Source organism: Coturnix japonica, chromosome 15 (genome assembly GCF_001577835.2).
Source record: "Coturnix japonica isolate 7356 chromosome 15, Coturnix japonica 2.1, whole genome shotgun sequence".
Taxonomy (NCBI): domain Eukaryota; kingdom Metazoa; phylum Chordata; class Aves; order Galliformes; family Phasianidae; genus Coturnix; species Coturnix japonica.
This window is the reverse complement of record NC_029530.1, coordinates 519,285-539,230: the sequence shown is the minus strand read 5'-3', so window position 1 is coordinate 539,230 and position 19,946 is coordinate 519,285. Positions and strand designations below refer to the sequence as shown.

Sequence of the window (19,946 nt, the reverse complement as noted above, 5' to 3'; positions counted from 1 at the left end):
TAGCGGGGGAATTTGCTGAAGTTACATGGCTGCCAGGGAGGTCTTTCAATTTTATTTTTTTTTTTGCAAGATTTTTATGCTTTCTTGAACTAACTGCTGCTTTAAGAATGAAGAACAAGTATCTTCAAAGCCTTCGTTTTGCAGCATTCTTGCCAGCTTGGTTGAGATTAACAAAAGCTCCTTGCCACCCTCCTACTGCTGTGCACACGCTGGGCTGGAAGAAGGATGTCTGCTGGCCTGGCCTTTGTCCTGCTAAACGGAACATTTCAGTTATGAATTTGAAAGTAACCTGGGTTCATAGCCTGCAAATCTGGTTAGATCCTGTCTGTGTAAAGAGGGGAAATGCACCAGGCAAAGGGAAAAGGAAGCTCCATCAGTCACGTTTGCTGCAGGATGTTTAAGGAAATGTTTCCTTTTCCTGCACAGAGATGTCTGCTCATTGGAACAGGAATGAAACGTTTTACTTGAGTGAGAAACCACCGTAACTCCAGATTTGTGTTTGTAAATCTATTCCTCAGCTCAATACTATATGAGCTATTTACTCTTATTCTTTGGCCATCTTTCAAACCACAATGCAAATAAATATTCTCTTAATCCAACTTTCCTCAAACTGGGACCAGTCCATTCATCTGTACTGCTAAATCAGATTTCTGCCTAACAGAAGCCATACACCACAACTAAGTGTCACATCCCTGCATACACTCAGCAATCTATTCATGCAATATTCATGATCACTCCATACCCACAACGCACCCTGTTCATTGTTGCTTTGTGTACTAAGAAATAATTAAGTACGTGCTTGAGTATTTGCTTTTGTAAGTCCACTTCATAACATACAGCAAATATTTCTGCCGTATTAGATCAATCAGAAGACAGCAGCTGAATCCTCTTTTCAAGTCAAACACTGTATTTGTTTTACCTGTGCACTAATTGTGGAAGCAAAATGGTTCCAAAAGCAGAGCCTCAAGCAGGTCTCATGGCTTTATATTGGAAGTAACAACGTCCTCTTGTTCTTATTCTGATCAGACTTTGTGTATATTTGTGTGTGTGTCTCTGCTTCAATCCGCTGCTTGTTGAGTCTTTGCAGGAAGGAGCAGTCTGCCTAGAAAAGCCCTTCTTCTTCCTATCACAGTCTTCAGTTACAAGAAAAGGACAGTTTCAACCACTGTGTCACTGATAAAACCTCCCATGGCAACAGCAAAGGCTTTGCAGTTGCTTGGTTACATGAGCTTTGCTTCACCTTTTCTTTTTCCAGACACAAATTGAGACATTCTGCCATGAATCAACTTAACACTGTCTTTTGTCTGTGGCATTTTCAGATTTTGTTTACGACTTCAAGCTCCCCCCTCCTCCCAGAGCTCAGCACGTAGTAGCTTCAACTCAGACTCTGGCACACAGAGGTAACAAGCAGCATGGCTTTGCAGGGAAGCACATGCATTACATGGCAGCTGCCCAAGGCTTGCACCAGTCTTCTCATCACATTGATTCCAGCTGCACCTCAGGCACTCTGACAATGTCCTGAGGTATGGCTTTTAAAACTGGCAGAAATGCACTTCACTCCATGAGCAACAGAGCTGTCAACAAGAAACTGCAATTTCATAATGTTAAATTGCTCTCGATTTGAGAGTAAATTAAGAGACCTCCAGCACCCAGGGCAGAACGGTACAAAAAGACTTTAGCTAGAAAACCAGGCAGAAACTAACAATAAAAAGATCTGCTCCTCATACTCCTATCCTCCTCAGAGCAGTTTAAATGGCAAAGGCCATTCATTGATGAGGTCCATAGCAGTTACAAGATACTCCCAAAGCCCATCTGAGGTGTACTCACACCACTGTCTCTTTAGGACAAAATATATCTGGTTTAGACAGGCTTGAAGTGCCTTGGTGCTACTGCGGGTAGCGATAGAGGTGGGTCTGTTCCCTGTGGCACCAAGTCCAGGGAGGGCCTCTTTGGTGCAGCCAGGCTGCCTGCGTGGTGCAGGGAGGTGCTCTGGTATACGCAGACGGAACAGTTGAGCCAAGCCAGTGCGTGTTTGTTTACAGTGGAGGACAAAAGTAAATGTTTGCCTGTAAAACCCAGCTATTTTAAACAACAGATAACTCTCAAAAGCAATTCTGATCACACAGGATCACAACTAGGCAGGTTTTGAACATCTCCAGAGAAGGAGACTCCACAGCCTCTGTGGCAACCTGTGCCAGTGCTCTGCCAGCCTCACAGTAAGAAGGTTTAATCATACTCAGATGGAACTCCCTGTGTTTCAGTTTGTAGCTGTTTCCTCTTATCCTGGCACTGAACATCACCAAAACCAGCCTTGTTCCTAAAGTTTTAGCCATCCAGGTAAGCTGATGGAAGCTGAGTGTCACTGATCTCTGTCACACTCCAGATACTCCAGCAATTAATCAGACCATACGTAGGCACCTGTGAACTCTGTTCTCACTCTCAAACACTCCAACTAGAATCAGTTCCATGCTGCTACTTGGGCACAAAAGAGATCACTCTGGAAAGAAAAATATTCCCCCTTGGACAAGAGCACATGAAATCTCCAAGCAGCATGATTTGGTTTCAGTATAGCTTCACATATTTGAAGGAACAAGCAGAAAAACAACAATCACAATTCTTATCAGCTCTAACAAGTGCCTAGCACGGCAGAATTCTTGTTCTTTGTATATTTTTAGATTACCCTTCCAGTTGTAATGTTCTGCCCGCACTGCCTATCTTTTGTTAGAATTAGGATATCTGTTGCAGCAGCCTGGATAACCTTTAGCCTGAGCTACAAAACCTTCTACAGTTTCCAATTATAACAGCAATCTTTCATTCCATAACACAAATAAACCAAAGTATTATCTCAGCACAGAAGACTCACATGAATACCCAATGACTGCTGTATGATTTCACCATTTTTTTTCTCTATCATTTCCTCCTATTATTTCACTAGAAATGACTGCCAAGATCGAGGCAACTTAATACATGTCACTGTGTTTGTTTCTGAAATGGTTTACATCTACTTTATTTTTGTTACGCTGTTGACATTTAACCATGTTGACATTCAAGACAGGTTTTAAAATGTTATATCTACTCCCAATTTCATTATATTCTTGGACCCACAAATTATTTGTCTCCTGATTTTGACTTATCCAACTGAGAAGGTCTACTTGTTCCATTAAACACCAATTTTAGATAACTCTTAACTTCCATAGATTTGATATGCAGTATTTGATACGGAAGAGAAATCTGAACAGTTCAAATAAAAGTAGCATTTCACATACATGGAAATGGTTCCTCCATAAAGACAATCTTGGTATACTACACCAATATGGACCGAGTGCTATTTTAGGGAAAGGGCTGGTCCCATGGGATGGTACAGCAAGAAATGAAACAGCAAAGGCCTTGTAAGGTTTAGCACATCAAACACACATATGTGCCAAGCACCTCAACAACCCTGGAAATATCTAAAAAACACAAGGGTGGACAAAGCTGCAAAGAAGTCTCCAAAGAGAGTCAGAGCACAACACCTCAGAAAGACTGAACAATAAGCAAAGTATACACAAAGGATGAAACTCAATGGAACGTATTGCAGAGATCCGTTGTGAAGCAGCAAGGTGAGAACAACCAGACATCAAATGGATGGCGCACACAACTCTCCAACAACTTCAGCAGGTCTGAGTGGGAGCTGCAGAGGGACTGTCACTACCCAGCAGCCAAGTGCTCGAGCCCTGTCCTCTGCTCTGGCACTCGTGGTGAGGAGCAGACAGGCTGGGGACACGGAGCTGGCTGAGAACAACAAACAGTGGTTTTCTTTGTGTAATCACTGTCTTGCTGCACCGTACAGTGGCACGAGCAGGCAGGACACAGAGGATTTAAGTTGCCATCAAACTTTATTCTTTGATCTCGCAAATGAGTTTGAATCAAACAGAACGGTCTTATCTCTGATGAGTATAGAGAAAAGGAAAGAAATAAAATAGGGAGGTTTTTTTCAACAGACTAGAAAATAGCATGTATAATTCTACACGTGACATTGTCGGTGCCCTGGACAGCTGGAAGGCTAGGATGCATCTTAGCAACATACAAGTTTTTTGTCCTATAAATAAAAGGATGTAATTAACAAGTGATAGGACATTGGAGTGAAAAAAACAACAGCATAAGTTGCTGTAAGTAGATTGCATCTGACACGTTTGATACTGCTCATTTATTCACCTAATAAAATCACCACAAATCTTGTTATTACTAATTGATCTGCAACATTAACATCTTTTGGGATCTCCCTTTTCACTTGAATCAGAGGTGCTCTTTCTAACATCCACACTGCTGAAGGGAGAATGTGAGGTGGAAATGAAAATAGTTCAGAAGTTAATTAAATAAAAGACCACAAAAATGTGCTGAATATCAAAAAATGAGAGGTCATCACATTTTCTTCCTAGGGGCTGTAATCAGGGGAGGAGGAGGTGTGGCAAGTTTTGTGTAATTTCTGGCAAGTCAAGGCAGCACTCTTGGAGCCATGTACAGAATGGCCATCATTGAAAGGTGTGGACAAGAAATCTTTTCTGAAAAAGAAACACTTGTTGGTTATTTGGAGACAGCAGATGCATTGAGGCTAATCAAAATGGGACTTTGGCCAAGAACAATATTTACATTTACCAGCAAGAAGTCTCCATAGAGAAACATTGAGTTAAAAGAGTTTAGCAGATAATAGGAGAAAAAACAAGTGATGAACATAAACAATGCTGGCATCAGCTTCTAACGATTCCAAAAATAAACCTCTCTTCCAAACAGATCTTTTTCCTCCTATCATCTGTTTATACAAAGAAGAGGTGAGGACTCTAATGCTGGGTTATAAGGCTCCTGTGCAGCTGTGCTATATTTCACTCCCCCTTTTGTTGCAGAGACAGTTCAGTGGGACAAGCTCCTGTATCCTATTTCCTTTCCTTCGTTATTCACAGCAGAACCTTTCACTTAGCATTTCTAATAGCACCGTGTAGTGCTGTCGTTTCAGGAAATGCCTGGCTGTATTCACTGCTAAATCAAGAAGGAGTCATGCTGGTAATTCAGGGAACACCTCATCAGAAGAAAAAAGGCAATTGCTGCTGAGCTATTGTTTTCCATTTCATTTCACACACTCAAAAGAGCTCTGGTGACCACCCAGTGGGTGCCCTGAAACAGAGATTTCAAGACACCTTCCTGAGCTAGAAAGGCAGGCCGGATTTACTGCTCACCCTCCATTGTTACTCACTATTTTCCTGTTAGTCTTTGTTTTCTATTTTTGTGTTTCACCCTGTCATTTTCAGTCTTTTTCAGGTTCTCTTCTCAGGTTTCTACGCAACAGTTGGAAAGCTTCCCTTTGACAGCATGCTATGCCCAGAGAGTTTGCTGAAGAGATGTTCTACAACAGGAGCCCGCAGGACTGAGTCAGAATTCAGAAGCCTCAGCAAGGAGGAAGTCTCTCACAGAGGACATGTTCATTAAGTTATTGTTCTAACTACTCCTTCCTTAACACTGCTATCAGCTATTCTATTTACATAGCTACGCTGCAAGTGGAACCATCTGAAACAATACTCTCCCCCGTCTTCATGTTCATGAAGCAGCACACGCTGGCTTTGCAAAGCAGGTAACTGGATACCTACTCCTATGCATGAGCGAACCCTGCTTCTGTGGGTGTGAACAAACTACAACAAAATGAAAAGAAACTCTTACCTTGAGGGAGGTTTAGATTGCTAGTAGGAAGAATAGGAAGCAGCTTAGATTAACATTAGAGACAGAAAACACACACATAGCAATAATTCACGGGAGCAGAAAGAACAAGCAGGTGGCAAGGAAAACTGCATGGTTCAGAATGGTTTGGTTTTTTTTTTTCCTTTCTCAGTCTGTCTCAGTTTGAGAACATTCCTGACAATTGGAGTAGCAGATACAAAGCAGCAGGATCTTAGAAGCACTAAGTTTCTTACTGACATCCTTCAAAACAGACTAAGTAAAAATATCCACAAAGCAGGTAATCATCACAAGGTAACTCACTAATTCCTAGTAACAATAATAAAACAGCACTCGCTAAGCCAGCTTAGATGGTTTCAAAAGCATAGATCAGGCCCCTTAGAGATCTGAGCAGTTCCATTAAAATGTGAAGTTACTAGCAGCAAGTAGTTGCCATAAGACAATATAACCTGACAAATACATTCTGCAATCGTGGTACTCGAATCCTGAATTACAGTGGTGATCACAGTGGCATTTAAAAACACTATTTTACCTTCCTTATAGGCTAGTGATCTAGCTACACTTTCATATCACACAGGAGGGAACCGTTAATGGCGTAATTATTTCAGGAGCCCTTTGGTGACTTCCAGCAAATAAAAGCACAGAGAGCTGAATGTCCCTGTGAATTCTTTCCAATCCAGTGCAGGTGCCTCCAATTTTCCACTGACATGCTGCAAATGAATGATTAAATGAAAGTAAATTCCACCGAGCCAAACAGTGGAAGGAGACACCAACACCACGAGGACTGAAAAAACAGACATGCTGTATCAATGAGGGGAGGTAACTGAGTGCTCTACACAGTTAAAAAGACAGCAGCTGTTTCTGTAAGGGAACATTAGCTTTATGTCCAAGGATTGGGAAGGTATTATTTCAATTGAAACTATTTTTGAAAAGAAAACAGAAGACTCAGAATATCATAGTACTTACCAAATACAGGTAACCTAGCTAACCTCAAGGAATACCCAGAGAAATTACCTACAGTTCTTAAGTCACAAAGCTGTTTTGACTTTGGAGAGGTCTGTAGGTGAGTCAGGGAAAGAAAAACAAAACCTAGACTTAATGAAGTAGACCCGAATTCAGAAAGCGAATAAGCTATGTTGTGATTTCACTTGCATGTACATTGTACCTTGGTTAGTACATGAGGTATGCTTGGGCTTGCTCATAAATTTCTGCACTGGAAAAAAACAAAAGTCAAATGCTTGAAGAGAATGAGAATAGTTTGAAATTAAGGCTCACATCATTCTCTTTCCCTAGTGAGTGTTCTGTAACATTTCCTGCTAAGAAAGTGTTTATAACTCAGACAGCTTGTGCATAGAGGTGGCACTGTACTTAGAGCTCCACCCTGGGCAGCATTTTTTCCTTAGTCCTTGAATCCAATCCAAAGGGAACTTTCAGTACCACCTTGAAGCCAACAATGGTACGTGAGAGCCAAGAGAGACTTTAATTTTTCCATGTAAAGAAACTAACAATTCACTGTTTTCTTTCCCTTCAACAAGCCAGACTTCTCTGTCAGGCTTCCTGGGATTTCTCTACCTATGGAGCTAGAAAGCTGGATACGAGCACTTTTTCACTTTTTTGCTATTTTATATCACCAAGTCAACAGAATTTACTGCCTCCATCTATTTATGCATTGTTCAGTGATGGAGTCTCTGACATTTTTTTCTTACATTTTCCTTACTATCAGTAAGAAAACTAACTGCACTCTTGCTTTGATTTGAAAAAATAACCACCACCAACCAGGTTACATTCTGCTTGGATGGCTGAGAAGTGATGCACACAGCAAGAAAACTGCTCATTTGGAGCACTGCCAGCCTACCAGTCAGCACAGAGGAACTGGGGTTACAACAGCTACATCCATTAAAGCATCAGATAGCAGAACAGTAAGGTACCAGTTAAAAGGAGCACATGAGGAACTGTTAGAGGAAGAGAAAGCTGGCAATATCATTACACTCCTGATAGGCCTTGTGCACCTGCATCTCAAATACTGCCTGCAATTTTCCTTCTGGTCTGTCTGACAATTACTTAAAGCAGTGTAACAGCAATCAGGATGCCAGAACAGCTGCAGCAAAAGGAAAAAATAGGCTGTCATTATTCAAGACTGAGAAGAGATAACCGCGGGGAACACAGAAGAGGTTTATGAAATGACGACTGCACAGAGGAAACAGGCAAAGACTGTAAAGCATCAAAAAAGCCAACAATTGGCAAGGCTGTATGTCTGCCCCCTACACAGTATTACACAGGATGAAACTTTACAAGGATCTGAGAGGAAGTTACCCCAGTTTGCAGATAACTACTGACAGGCACCAAATACACAGAAAGCACATCTGGATCAGGATGTCCTTGGGAAGGAGGGCTGTGAGATGCGGAAGGAAGCATCATGCTATTTCTTTGTACCTTAGCATCTGTTTTTGACATTAGACATGTCAAAATTCAGATTAAGTGTCCTTCTGGTCCCTCGCTGTGGCTACATCTATGTTTAAGGTGGTAGAAACCCAGTACTTCATTCATACAAGAAAGCTGCAGTACTTTTTCCTTTTTTTCTTAAAAGCAATATAGAAAGTAAGAATTAATTTTCACCACTACACAACCTCAACATTGGTAAGTACAGGGCTGCTGACTGCCTGTGATTCTTGGGGCAGGGAATACACTTCAGTTCCAATCAAATGAGGTCCTTACTGTGTAATCTCTATTATGTCTAAGTGGTCATGAATCACTGGGCAAGGACAGCATGATTTAGTCAGCTTGTTCAGACACTTCAGTACTTTGGTACATTTAATTTCCTTACAACATCAAACTTTTTAAAGGATGGTTTTGTTTCTTTCATACTTTTGTTGTTCTCTATTTTAGAGTAGGAGCAACAGAAATAATCTAAAGCATTGATTTTTATAGCAAACACACTGGAAGAAAAAGAGTTACTGCAGCTCAAACATAATCCTCAGGGAATGTTTCTGTTTGCATTCAGACATGGAATGCCACCATACATCTAAAGAGGGTAAGCCGATTTCTTAGTGCTTTAACTATTTCTTTTAGAATGACATGTCAGGGCCACATTTTCTATTTGGACAAATAAATCAAATGCATAATAATCTCTTCATGAAGAGATGTTAAGAATTCTTGGCATGGAAACTCTGGCCAAAACTTAACTGTTAGAAGTGACTACTGAACCAGTCGGCAGCATTTCATTGTGCTGTTCCAGCTGCTTCACTGCTGAATGGGGCTGTTTTTCTGATGATGAGGGAGGCTTCAGCTTGAATCTTCCTGTACCATGATTCTCCAAGTAAACAGCATTAACACATTCATTTACAAATTCTATAGCACAGAACGAGCTACGTAAAAAGTGCCTGACACTTCACGTATTCTAAATTGTTGACATGCACATTTTTTTATCCACTGACAGAGATATACTCCAATTTCCACATAGACATAACTATTTTCTTTTATATAATATTCAGTGTTCCTCACCAATTTTGGGCCACATTTGACAGCTTCTGGATCAGTTCAACAGCTGATCAATTCTAAAACCACCTTGGGAAAGCTAGACACTAAAAACCAAAAGCAGGAAAAAACCCAGCGACCAATAAAGGAGCCAATAAAGGCCAATAAAGGACATGACAGTTGCCTGCTAACACCAACTCAAACACACACACACACACACACGCACACACACCCCTTCTTTCTAAACTAACAGCAATAACAAAACCTCAAATAAAAAAACAGTGGTAATAATTTGCAAAGATCCTCATCAGTCACAGAACTGTGCTGTGTATCGAACGCACTGCACTAAAACTTAGGAAGCACAACTATCCATTACTACGAGGTGGCACAAAGATTTGATTTTTCAGATCAAAAGACAGCACTAAATAACTCCTTCTGTTTGGATAAAAATATATAGTTTAATTCGATTTCCACTGGCTACATCTAAATCACATTTGGTATTAAATAAACTTGTAATAAAAATCTGTACCAAGTACAATGTAATGATATATACTCTTTACATAGTCATTATAATACATTGAAGTCATACAGAATTCAAGCAAGCATTGCAAGACGAAAAACAATTCCAAACATTTACAATGTACACCAGTGTACAGCAGGATAAGTCTAAATAAGACTGAATATAACACCACCTCATACGACTAAAATGAACTGGAGCTTCTGTTATGGAACTGAAGAGATCTAGGCTGACAGTTACAATGCTACAGTCCGCGCAGTTATCATCCTGTTTTAGATTCTTCCCAGAAAAGTTATTGCCAAAGCTAGTCTACAGGTGACAATACAGCATCACAATGCATGACTAAGAACGCTCTGCTGGCACTGGGATTCCACAGATTTTATCTGGTAACAGGCAATTTCTTAGTACATGACACAGATTTCAAATCCCTAAAACCTTAAAACTTGCCTCACAAAACAGCTATTTCAACCAAAGCACAAGGCTTCAGCCTGACAGCACCAAAAAAGATTTTCAAGATGTCATTTTAAAAAGGATTTTAAAACATTCAAGGTAGTTTTAAAGGAACATTTAAATATGGAACTTATTTAAAACCTATTTTTGTTGGTAGCCCACCACTAAATATCAAAGGCGCATGTCTACTAATAAAAGCAGGTTTGATGAACAGAAACACCATGTACAAATTCTCCTACTCGAGGCACTTTGCCTTTACAAGGATTGAGTCCTTACAAAGAAGCAGTATCCAACATCTGTGAGCTCGGGTTAGAAATCCTTTAACCTCTAAAGCACAAAATCAAAAGTCCAGGCCTGTATCGGAACATTTCAGATAAAGCGAGATGACATAATCGCAGCACTACGAAGTCTGGAACATCTGAAACCTCTTCAGAGCATCTGATCCTCAGCTTCCAGCACAAGGAACCACAAAGCACCACCGCATAACAAGGCCAGAAGACAATCTGAAACAATCTGTAGTTGAAGCATAAAGAAACAAATAGGCATAGGAATCCCAGTGAATGGCAATGCCATCTAACAAACAACTGCCATTATTGACACAGTGTTTCTAACTTCTGAGCGAGCAGAAAGAAATTACGGTGTTAATATCCAATAGGTTAATATCCATTTGGTTAGGCCTGTGAATGTACATTCACACACTCTTGTCAACATCATAAACAAAAGCAAACAAACAAAACCAACAAAAAGTGCCACACAAATAACAACTTTAACTTCAAAGCCAAGAACAGTAATCCTATGACCAAGATTCTGCCCTGAGCTCAAGCAAACTATCAGAACTGAAAGAAAAAAAGTCAATAACGGACTGTCAATCACAATTAATTAATACCTCCGTTTCCTTTCACAACATATTCAGCTGCTCCTTTTACAAGTGAAACTGAAAAGCCACAAACAGCTAGAATAATTTCTAACAGCTTAGAAATGGTGACATTTAAATGTCTCAAAAGAAAAAAAAAGTTCTTTTCACACATCATCTGCCTCAATTCCAGAAGAAAAACAACCATCTTTGTAAGAAATCCTTACCTTCACTCTTTATTTTCTCTGGGAATTGCTGTGTTCTGTTAGAACATTCTACAGATAACATGTGAATGTCATTTGGTTACTAACTTGAACTGTAATAAATTTCTGAATTAATCATTTTTACTCTGTCTTACCTTTAGGACAAGAGAGAGATGAGTGCATCCAGAAATTTGCTCCTGTCTTCTGTTTTCAATTCAATTACTAAAATATAAAGTACTTTGTTACATGATACAAATAACTGAAAGATACATCAGGTATCATACAAAGGATGTTGATTCCTACTGTGCTTATTTACATTCCCATCCAGCATTAAGAAAAAAAAAAGAAAAAAGAGAAGCCACTTGTTTGGGCAAAACACAACATGCACTGTGCATTCCAGCAAACTCACATTGCTAGGTGCTCACTACAAAACATAGTCACCATGTTTTAAACCTAGGAGAGTTTGTTTTACGTTCAATGTGCAAATACAATCAAAATGTGTAGAGCTAAAACACAAAGCAAGCAGAATCTCACTGCATAAATATCTTGTTTTTCAAAGAGTCAGTCAGGAATAAACCTTGTAACATCAATACCATACTTGGCTTGGCTGCTAAATAGAAAAGCCCTCACAGATATCCTCGTAGATGGCAAATAAAGTGTACATATGAAAATCATAAACCTGTGCAACCTTTACACTGTCTCAAAATGACAAGCAAGCCCCTGCTACATAGTTTCACTTCTGTACCAGACATGACTTAAAAAACAGAAAAGAAAAAAAAAAAGATCAGCAAACTAAGATGCAGTTTGTATCTATCCTAGACTCAGGAATGGTGATCTCACATTTGCATCCAAGACATACAGAAACGAGTAACTTGTCTACACTCATTTTGCTTGATGGAGCCTGTGTGAACACTGACCCCTAAAGGAATACAGGGTGAATGAATTATACGAAATGAAAGATGGCATTATTACTCACTGGACATGTCGAAATGGTTGTGTAAAGTCCTAGAATTGGTACTATCAGCAGCTTTCTCAAATGCTCTTCCAAAAAAGCTACAAGATAAAACACAAAGTTGGTTACGTATTAGAAGGCACCACCCACTAAGAGACACAGCTCTCTTAAGCTAAATACATAAGTAGTTAAGATGGAGGAAAAAAACTGTACAAGGGAGCTGGAGAAAGTGTATGTCCTCTCTCAAAGCACCTCATGTATATACTAGAAGCAAAAGCATTTTCTAAGAAGGATGCAGGTCAAGCCAGTAAGTAGGTACAGGAAAGATGTAGTTGTCTCAGAGACAGGAAAAGCATATGGATACCTCTAGTAAGATCTTTTAAACAACATCCTTACTTCTTTTTGTCAGAGCTTTCTGTCTCTGGAGGAATCCCCACCATGATCACCGTTCCCTGTTCAACATTCATTGGAGCAGCCATTATCAGTGGCAGTAATTTGCAGCGCTTGTTTTTTGTCTGGAAATCAGAAAGGTTCTTTGTGCTAGGAAGTTCCCCAGGAACAGAATTCATAAAGGTGCTAAAATTACCCAAACAATCAGCAAAAAAACGTTTAAAATTTTAAGTTGATACGAAAACATTTTAGTTGTTAACTGTAAGTATCCAGCAGAACAATAACTATTACATAAGCCAAAAGTTACATGAAACCTGATTTACTTACAGAGCAAACAAAGGATTTGAGCAAGTATTTACTAAGCAGGCACAGAGATACTGGTTTGGAAAACAGTTTCACATCTGGCGTACCCTGGGAAAACAGGAATTATTTCAATTACAACACATGGCAACGGTTCCATTTATTGATTTAAATTCTGATACCCACTGACACAGCTAAAAGCTTTGCATTGTTCCAGTTACACTAAGAAGAACCATTACAGTAAAGGAGTTTGATATCCCCTTCTTTTCTTGGTAACTAAGTTCTCTCATTTGGGAAAACTGATTCTTTCTTTGTGAATTACAGAGCAGATGTCAATACTGACACATGGGGGGACAGAACAGTATAGATAGATTCCTTCTGACTTTCTGTTGGCATCATTCTTATTGAGCCAAAGTTAGGAAAACATTATTCAAATCAGACAAAACACGACACTGAAATATGAGATGGGAGAAAAGTAGAATTCTGACCTCCATGAGAGAGCAATAAAGAAAAGGCCCTTGGGAAATAACAAGGTTGGTGCAAATGCAGCTGGCTACTGTCTGCTGAATGGCACGTAACTGCTTTTTGGCCAGGTCCAGCCCCTGGTGCAGTTTGTCCAGGTTACCCCTGCAAAAGACAGAGGAAAAATGTCTTTATATAAAAATGTAAAGCTTGTCCATGCACAAGTGGGACACTTCTAAATGCCATCCCTGAGGATATTTTCTTTAATTTTTCTTTTATCTCTTATGAAGCATCAATGCATCTCTTAGATATTTAACCCACATTCCCTAAATAAAATTGCAAAAGAACAACGAGAATTTTTGTACCTGGAGAGACTGTCCAAAGCTTTAATGAAATTAGTTGTTTCAGGCCCCTCTTTCTCTATGCTCTCCATGAGAGAAGCTGTGGCATAAACTATATCACTTGCTAAGAACTTGTTCTTGAAGCCAAAATGAATGCTAAAGGTCTGAACTCTTAAATCCTTCATTCTGTAAAATGAGATAAAAATAGACAATTTCAGCTGGTGAACGTTAATATTATCTCCTCAGTGTGTTATTGTTAAGAACCTGAAGATTAATTTCGCTCTAACATTTGCAAAGAGTCTAATATTACTTTATCTTATCTTTTTTTTTTTTTTGAAGGAGACATTATATCCACTTCATATAAAAACATTTTAATTTAACCAAAAATATTTTCAGATAAATCACTTGTATGTAAAACAATTTACCCAAACTTATTTGCAGATTCTTCTATCATTTCCCGAAGATTTTCTTTCAAAGACATGTCCATAGAATTAAACTTCTGTTTCACTTGCTTCAAAGGCAAACTGAAAACAGAAGGAAAAATTACCAATAGATAAAGCCAGAAGAAACAAATATTCTTCCTTGCCTTCATAAGGCATTAAGATCTGGTAGTTTAGCAAACAAAGTCCAACTGAGCTTGTTTTGCTCTAGACATTGAACAGCAGGTATAAGAAGACATAAGTCATTTCCAAATCAATTATTCAAGTAAGGGCATATAGCTGAATTATTCTTCATATAGTAAGGCACAAGTGGCACAACTCAACTCAAAGAGACTCCACAACTGACTCAGAGCCCTACAAACACATTTGAAAAACAACACACTATTAAAAAAAACTCACCCCATGTCAGCCAAAAACTCCTGCAGCCGCTTCTGTCCTTGCACTGACCAAAGCTTAAGGTTAGCAGAGGTGTATGAAGTATTACAGAGACTTTCATACAGAGACCAGTGCTGATAAAGTGCCAGGCGCAGACTGAACAGGAATTATAGGAAATAAAAGCATATACATTCTCTGAAGTTACAGAAAGATAGAGAACTCTCTAACTATCAGGTGCCTTCAATTGCTCTTATACAGTGTTTGTCTAATCTTTGTGAAAAGATGCAGCTACAAATAACACTGCAAGACAAGAAACTCTGACATCTAACTAAATGTGTAGTTAAGCTGAAATGAAGCTGTGGGAGGTACTGAAAGATTCTTGTGTTCAACAAGACATTCACATTTTCTTTTTTTTTTCTAATTCTGATTTCAGCAGCAAAGCGGTTTGGGGTTTCTTTCCCTCGACATAAACTCAGCTGGGGTGCACCAAGTAGGCACAGTTTGATTTTGCCGAGTTGAGGCAAGGATACTCGTATTCAAATGCTATTCGCATGCAGTCAATTGACAGGGAGTTTTCCTCATCCTCGTTGCGGTGGTTATGGCGAGACACATGGCGCTGCAGGACTCCAATGTCAGTCACATACTTCATCCTTAAAAAAAAAACAAACAACATTAAATTCCAACATTTCATGATCTTTATTAATTGCTATTAGCTGCTCCAAAAAAATAAGAAGAAAAGGAAAAAAGCTTCCTTACTGAGTAATTTTATCCTGGACCCACTGATCTGTTAGGCCAACAATTGCCCACCTGAAATTGGGAAAACAAACAAGTTAAAAAATAAAAATACAACAACAAAACAAGCAAACCTGGAAGGTGTGTTATATTTAAATATTTAAGTATGTAACAGAACGAGGCAGAAACATGATTCATCAGCTGGGCATAGGAGTCAGTAACAAAGTTGTACACGGTTATTTCTAATCGGTTTGTGCAGCTGGGTCCTCCAAGTTAAGACAGACATTTGCTTTAGGAAATAAGCTGCTATCTCATGCTGAAATCACAGTTTTGGAAAATCTCACTTCTTTACTGTACAATTATTTATAGCCTTCACAAGAAAAGATAACAGAAACCTACCACAACATGTCATTCAAATCTTTAGACATTATCCACGCCAGATCAAACATCACCATCGCAGACTACATGAAAGGAAAGCAAAAACAGAGAGCAAATGAACATAAAGCTCGCACTTCATTATGCAAACAGAAAACTTAACTTTGCCAACTGATGCCTTACAAGTCTTTTCACAAAAGTATTCTGGGGCACAGAGGTACTTTTACCAAAATCTAAATAAAAATAAAAATCCACTACTAGTTTTTCTATACTAGCATCAAAGATATCAAGCAGCAGAAATGTTAATGCTTCTCCGCCAACTTTTTTCTCCCACTGTTAACACTGTACTGCACACTGCCATGCAGTTGGCACTGCTGTCCCAGCCTACTGGGATGTTTCTGGGATATCTCTAATTCAATAACAGGAGAAACAAATGTGCACAGCCTGAAAACTTTACACTGCTAAGGCAAACTGCTTGTTGGTCGATTGTGTGTCTCACCATATCTAATAAAGACTATTACGTAAAGTTTTACTAGTTAGTTACAAATTGTATTAAATAAAGCAACCAACCAGGTGCCAATTACAGTGGCACCTTGTAATTTTGTGGAGAATAAGCTGATACTTACTGAGGTCCCATGGTATTCATATTGCTCGTAATCAAAAAGAATTTCACGTCTAAAAGAAGAAAAAATAAGGCTGACTAAGTGGAAAACCAGACTTATCCAATTCAAATTATAAACCTGAGCTGTGAAATAATTGCTTTTCATTTTAGCAGTAAGAAAAAGATAAAACTGGGGAAAAAAAAAGAAGAAAAAAGAAAAAAAAAAAAAGATCTTTGATTTCTCAAATTGTTTATTTTTTTCCTGATCATGTCATTTAAAAATACTGAGATTAAAAAGAAAGTGGCCCAGATTTTATCCTTAGACAAGTTAATAGTGCTGCTTAACAGTGAAGCTCTGAAGCTTTTGCTCTTCCTATTTATAAACTATTGACAATTATCTTCCATATAAGCATTTTAGCTTTTTATATATATATATGTATAAATATATATGTGTGTGTGTGTGTATATATATATATATATATATATATGCTAAATAAGTCTTTCCATTTTCTGAGGAAGTTAAAACTAAAGCATATTGGAAACAAAGAACCGAAATGTACAAAGCAAAAGACAAATGAGCACAACACAGAGAGAACCTGAAGCTCACCTGCGTGCCTCCCATTCTCGCCTTTGTCGCCTTTTCATTGTTCTCTCTATTACCTCCTGCAAATTAATTTGGACATTAAAATGCTAAAAAAACAACAACAACACACTCCAATAAATTACATGAGGACAGCATTACATGTGTAATCGGTTTTAAGTTCAAAACACGTTCTGATAAGCAGAAAATACTTCAGTGCAGCTCAAATAAACAATCTGTGCAAGGGAAAGTAATTATCTTTTACTCACACACTTAATTTTTCTACCAGATCCAATATGTTATTGCTGTTAATTAATCTGCTCCAAGGACTTCTTATGTCTGGCTTATTTTCCTAACTTAGAAAATGAAGCACCAGAAACAAACCTCTTCAAAACGCCTGCGTTTATCTGACGGTTCTGAGCCATCGCTGTCATTCTCTGAGTCCTCTTCTTCGTCCTCTTCATCTCTGAAGATATCATCATAAGCAGGAACATCGAGATCGTCGTCTTGTTTAACTAACAGTTTAATCTAACGAGAATAAAGGCACATTTTTCAGCAAAGCATCCTTTCAAACAACAAATGTGAAAGCTTCAGATACTTCAAAAGAGAAACCCAAAACTCATTTTGGCTGTTATCCACCCCAGTGTTAAGAAGCAGTAGTTGTGTTTATATGAAGACCGCGCTTATTTATCCAGCCTAAGAGTAGAAACTGCATTCGTTTTCCACAATGAAATCATAGTTAGAGCACGGCATGAAAGAACTTGAGGCTGTTACACACCGTACTCCGCTTATCTTCTGATTTGTACCAGTGTGAGCTGCAGGAAGAGAACTCTCCAGACAGCCATCACAGCACTAACAGTGTATGTTTTAGGAGCTCAAAACAGCAGTTTTTTTGCTCTGCCAGTATTACTGGATATCTGCATCAGTAACGGTCATTTCCTGACTGCAAGCAGTTCTGCCAAACACAGAATAGCACTGAGGCACCCCCAGCCCACAGAACACACAGTCTGTTACAACACAAGCTGAAGGAAAAGCTCAGCTCACCTGTGTCTCATTGTAAACATTCACTACATTGATGGGTCTGTGGCTGTCGCACACAAAAAAATAAGTGTCTTCTTCAGGCTGCAAGATCTCCAGCAGGTCCACATTAGCACCACAGTTAATAAAAACAAAGTGTTTGAACTGCAAACAGAACCAAAACAAACATTTTTCATTTTAATTAGTGGGAAACATGGAAGACTACAAAGACCTCTACAAGAGCACAGAGCACTCACTGCTGCCAAAACCAACATGACCCTAAGAAGGAAAAAACGTGCAAGACAACAGACCATGTTTAAGTTCAGACATTGGACATCCAGTCCCACCACCTTCCACATCCCAAAATTGTGCGAGCTCAGGTTGAACTGATCAGAAATGAGCTGATATTAAAAAACATATATCACAAAAAATACCTCAACAAATTTGGAAGCAGAATATTAAAACTTAACCGCCGTGTTGAGGTAAGAAATAATATAATTACATGAAGAGCTGCCATTTTAAATTGGGGAAAGGACAGAAATAAATTTCTATACACAATGAGCTGCAGCTTCTCTTTTTACCTGATCTTTATGCTCAAGAAAGGCAGTTTCAAGTTCTTGCCATCCAGACACAGGGACTAGTGTATATTGCACGTGATCACATTGAAATAAAGCCTGAAATGAAGCAAACAGCTGTCAGCTACAGCGCCAAACAATCCCTTCTGCATCACTGCACTGCACTACAACTCCATTTCATACCCATCTTTATCTTGAAGATGGCCAAACTGACAAGCTGACAGCGGCTGTGGCAGCACGGCTTACAGCGTGTCCACACTGGGACTCACGGAGAAAACGTTTCACAGAATCAGTTTCAACTTTTCCCCTTTTCTGAGTTCAAACCCATTCAAAGAATCCCAGTGACTTTTTTTGAGTTGGCCCGCAGAGGTAACAAACACTTACCTGGAGTATTTTACAAGCACACAACGCATCAACGTCTGAGGCCACAAGAAGAAGAACCCTCTGCAGAAATAATAGAGTAACAGTATTGACATATTAACAAAGGGGACAGATCTAGTGAGCTAGTACACAAAATGAGTGACCGTGGGATGAGAAAGGGAGGAATTGAAGCAGAGATCACTATAAGCACGGAACAGGACTGGATCTAAACAGGCACTGCAGCAAAATAAACCATTTGGATCCCGGTAAGTGTGAACAACGAGCAGCCCCGCTTAAAGCGGTGAAATCACAGCCCAAAAGTGCCCGTGCAATCACAGCACCCGGCGTCCTGCGCTGCGGCACCGGGTCAGGGCCGGGCAGCTCCACAGCCGCTGTGTGCGCCTCAAACAGGCACAGCTCTAGTACAGCATCTGAACGGCCTCGAACTAAGAAAGCCTGGAGCAAAAACAGGACCGAGGCAGCGCCTGGTATAGACCATGTCCAGGTAGCTCAGCTTTTGTTTTAAGGTTCAAACACTTTCCATCGCACGGACTGTGGAAGTAACACGGGCAGAACGCAGCGCAGCGCCCCAGGGAAGGGAGGGGAAGGGAAGGGAAGCTTTCCCGCTTCAGGACGCGGATCGCCGAGGGGCAAAACCAGGCTAAGAGGAAAGCGGGACTGAGGGTAAACTAAAGAGAGTACGAGATCCAGCGTCTGGGCGTGCAACACTGCGGTGGTTAACAAGAGATTTTAAAAAGGTTAATCTTTTTTTTATTTTTTTTTTAAAGGCAAATCTAGAGCTGCCTCTGCTAAACAAAAGAGCAGCAGGAACGCGGCAGACCGGAGCACCACAAAGCACGGCCTGCAGAGCACACAACCCTCCCCGGCCTTACACACAGCGCGGCCCGTTCCCCCCACGGCCCCTCGGGAGCGGAGCAGCCGCCTCGGTCCCGGCGCTGACGGAGCCGGTCGCTCCCGGAGCCGGCCCGTCCCGGCCTTGCCGCACCTGGCTGACGATCACATCGTAGAACTGCTGGCGGCAGTCGGTGACGAACATGGCGGCAGCGCAGCGCTGAGGGAACGGCGCCGATGGCCGCGCCGCTCAAAGTGGGCGCCAAAGCAGCGCCGCTTCCCATTGGCCACTGGAAAAGCGGCCGTCGCTAATTCGCAGCGCGGATTGGGCGAGCCGCCATCGGGTGTTCGCCAATGAGATCTGTGCAAGGGAGACGCGACGGCGAGGCAGGCC

General features: G+C 40.2%; 1 protein-coding gene across 4 annotated transcripts; it reads right to left on the bottom strand.

Annotated features, from left to right (window-relative positions):
- Positions 1-95: 95 nt before the first annotated feature.
- CDC45 (cell division cycle 45) lies at positions 96-19,839 on the bottom strand. Of its 4 annotated transcripts, XR_001558433.1 has the most exons (20): positions 19,707-19,839; positions 18,725-18,784; positions 18,347-18,439; positions 17,793-17,930; positions 17,133-17,276; positions 16,776-16,831; positions 16,194-16,242; positions 15,592-15,653; positions 15,217-15,267; positions 14,991-15,110; positions 14,485-14,616; positions 14,071-14,169; positions 13,670-13,831; positions 13,331-13,469; positions 12,870-12,953; positions 12,549-12,667; positions 12,177-12,253; positions 11,356-11,422; positions 11,225-11,272; positions 9,614-10,657 (listed from the first exon to the last, which is right to left on the bottom strand). XR_001558433.1 is itself a non-coding variant. In XM_032447919.1 (19 exons), exons 1-18 carry the CDS (start codon positions 19,755-19,757, stop codon positions 11,358-11,360), a joined length of 1,701 nt encoding a protein of 566 aa, XP_032303810.1. In that variant the 5' UTR covers positions 19,758-19,839; the 3' UTR covers positions 96-252; positions 11,356-11,357. The 4 variants fall into 4 exon arrangements, 3 of the variants coding, with proteins under 3 accessions (XP_032303810.1, XP_032303811.1, XP_015733012.1); XM_032447919.1 differs by lacking the exons at positions 9,614-10,657; positions 11,225-11,272 and adding an exon at positions 96-252; XM_032447920.1 differs by lacking the exons at positions 9,614-10,657; positions 11,225-11,272 and adding an exon at positions 97-249.
- Between the last annotated feature and the right edge of the window lie 107 nt (positions 19,840-19,946).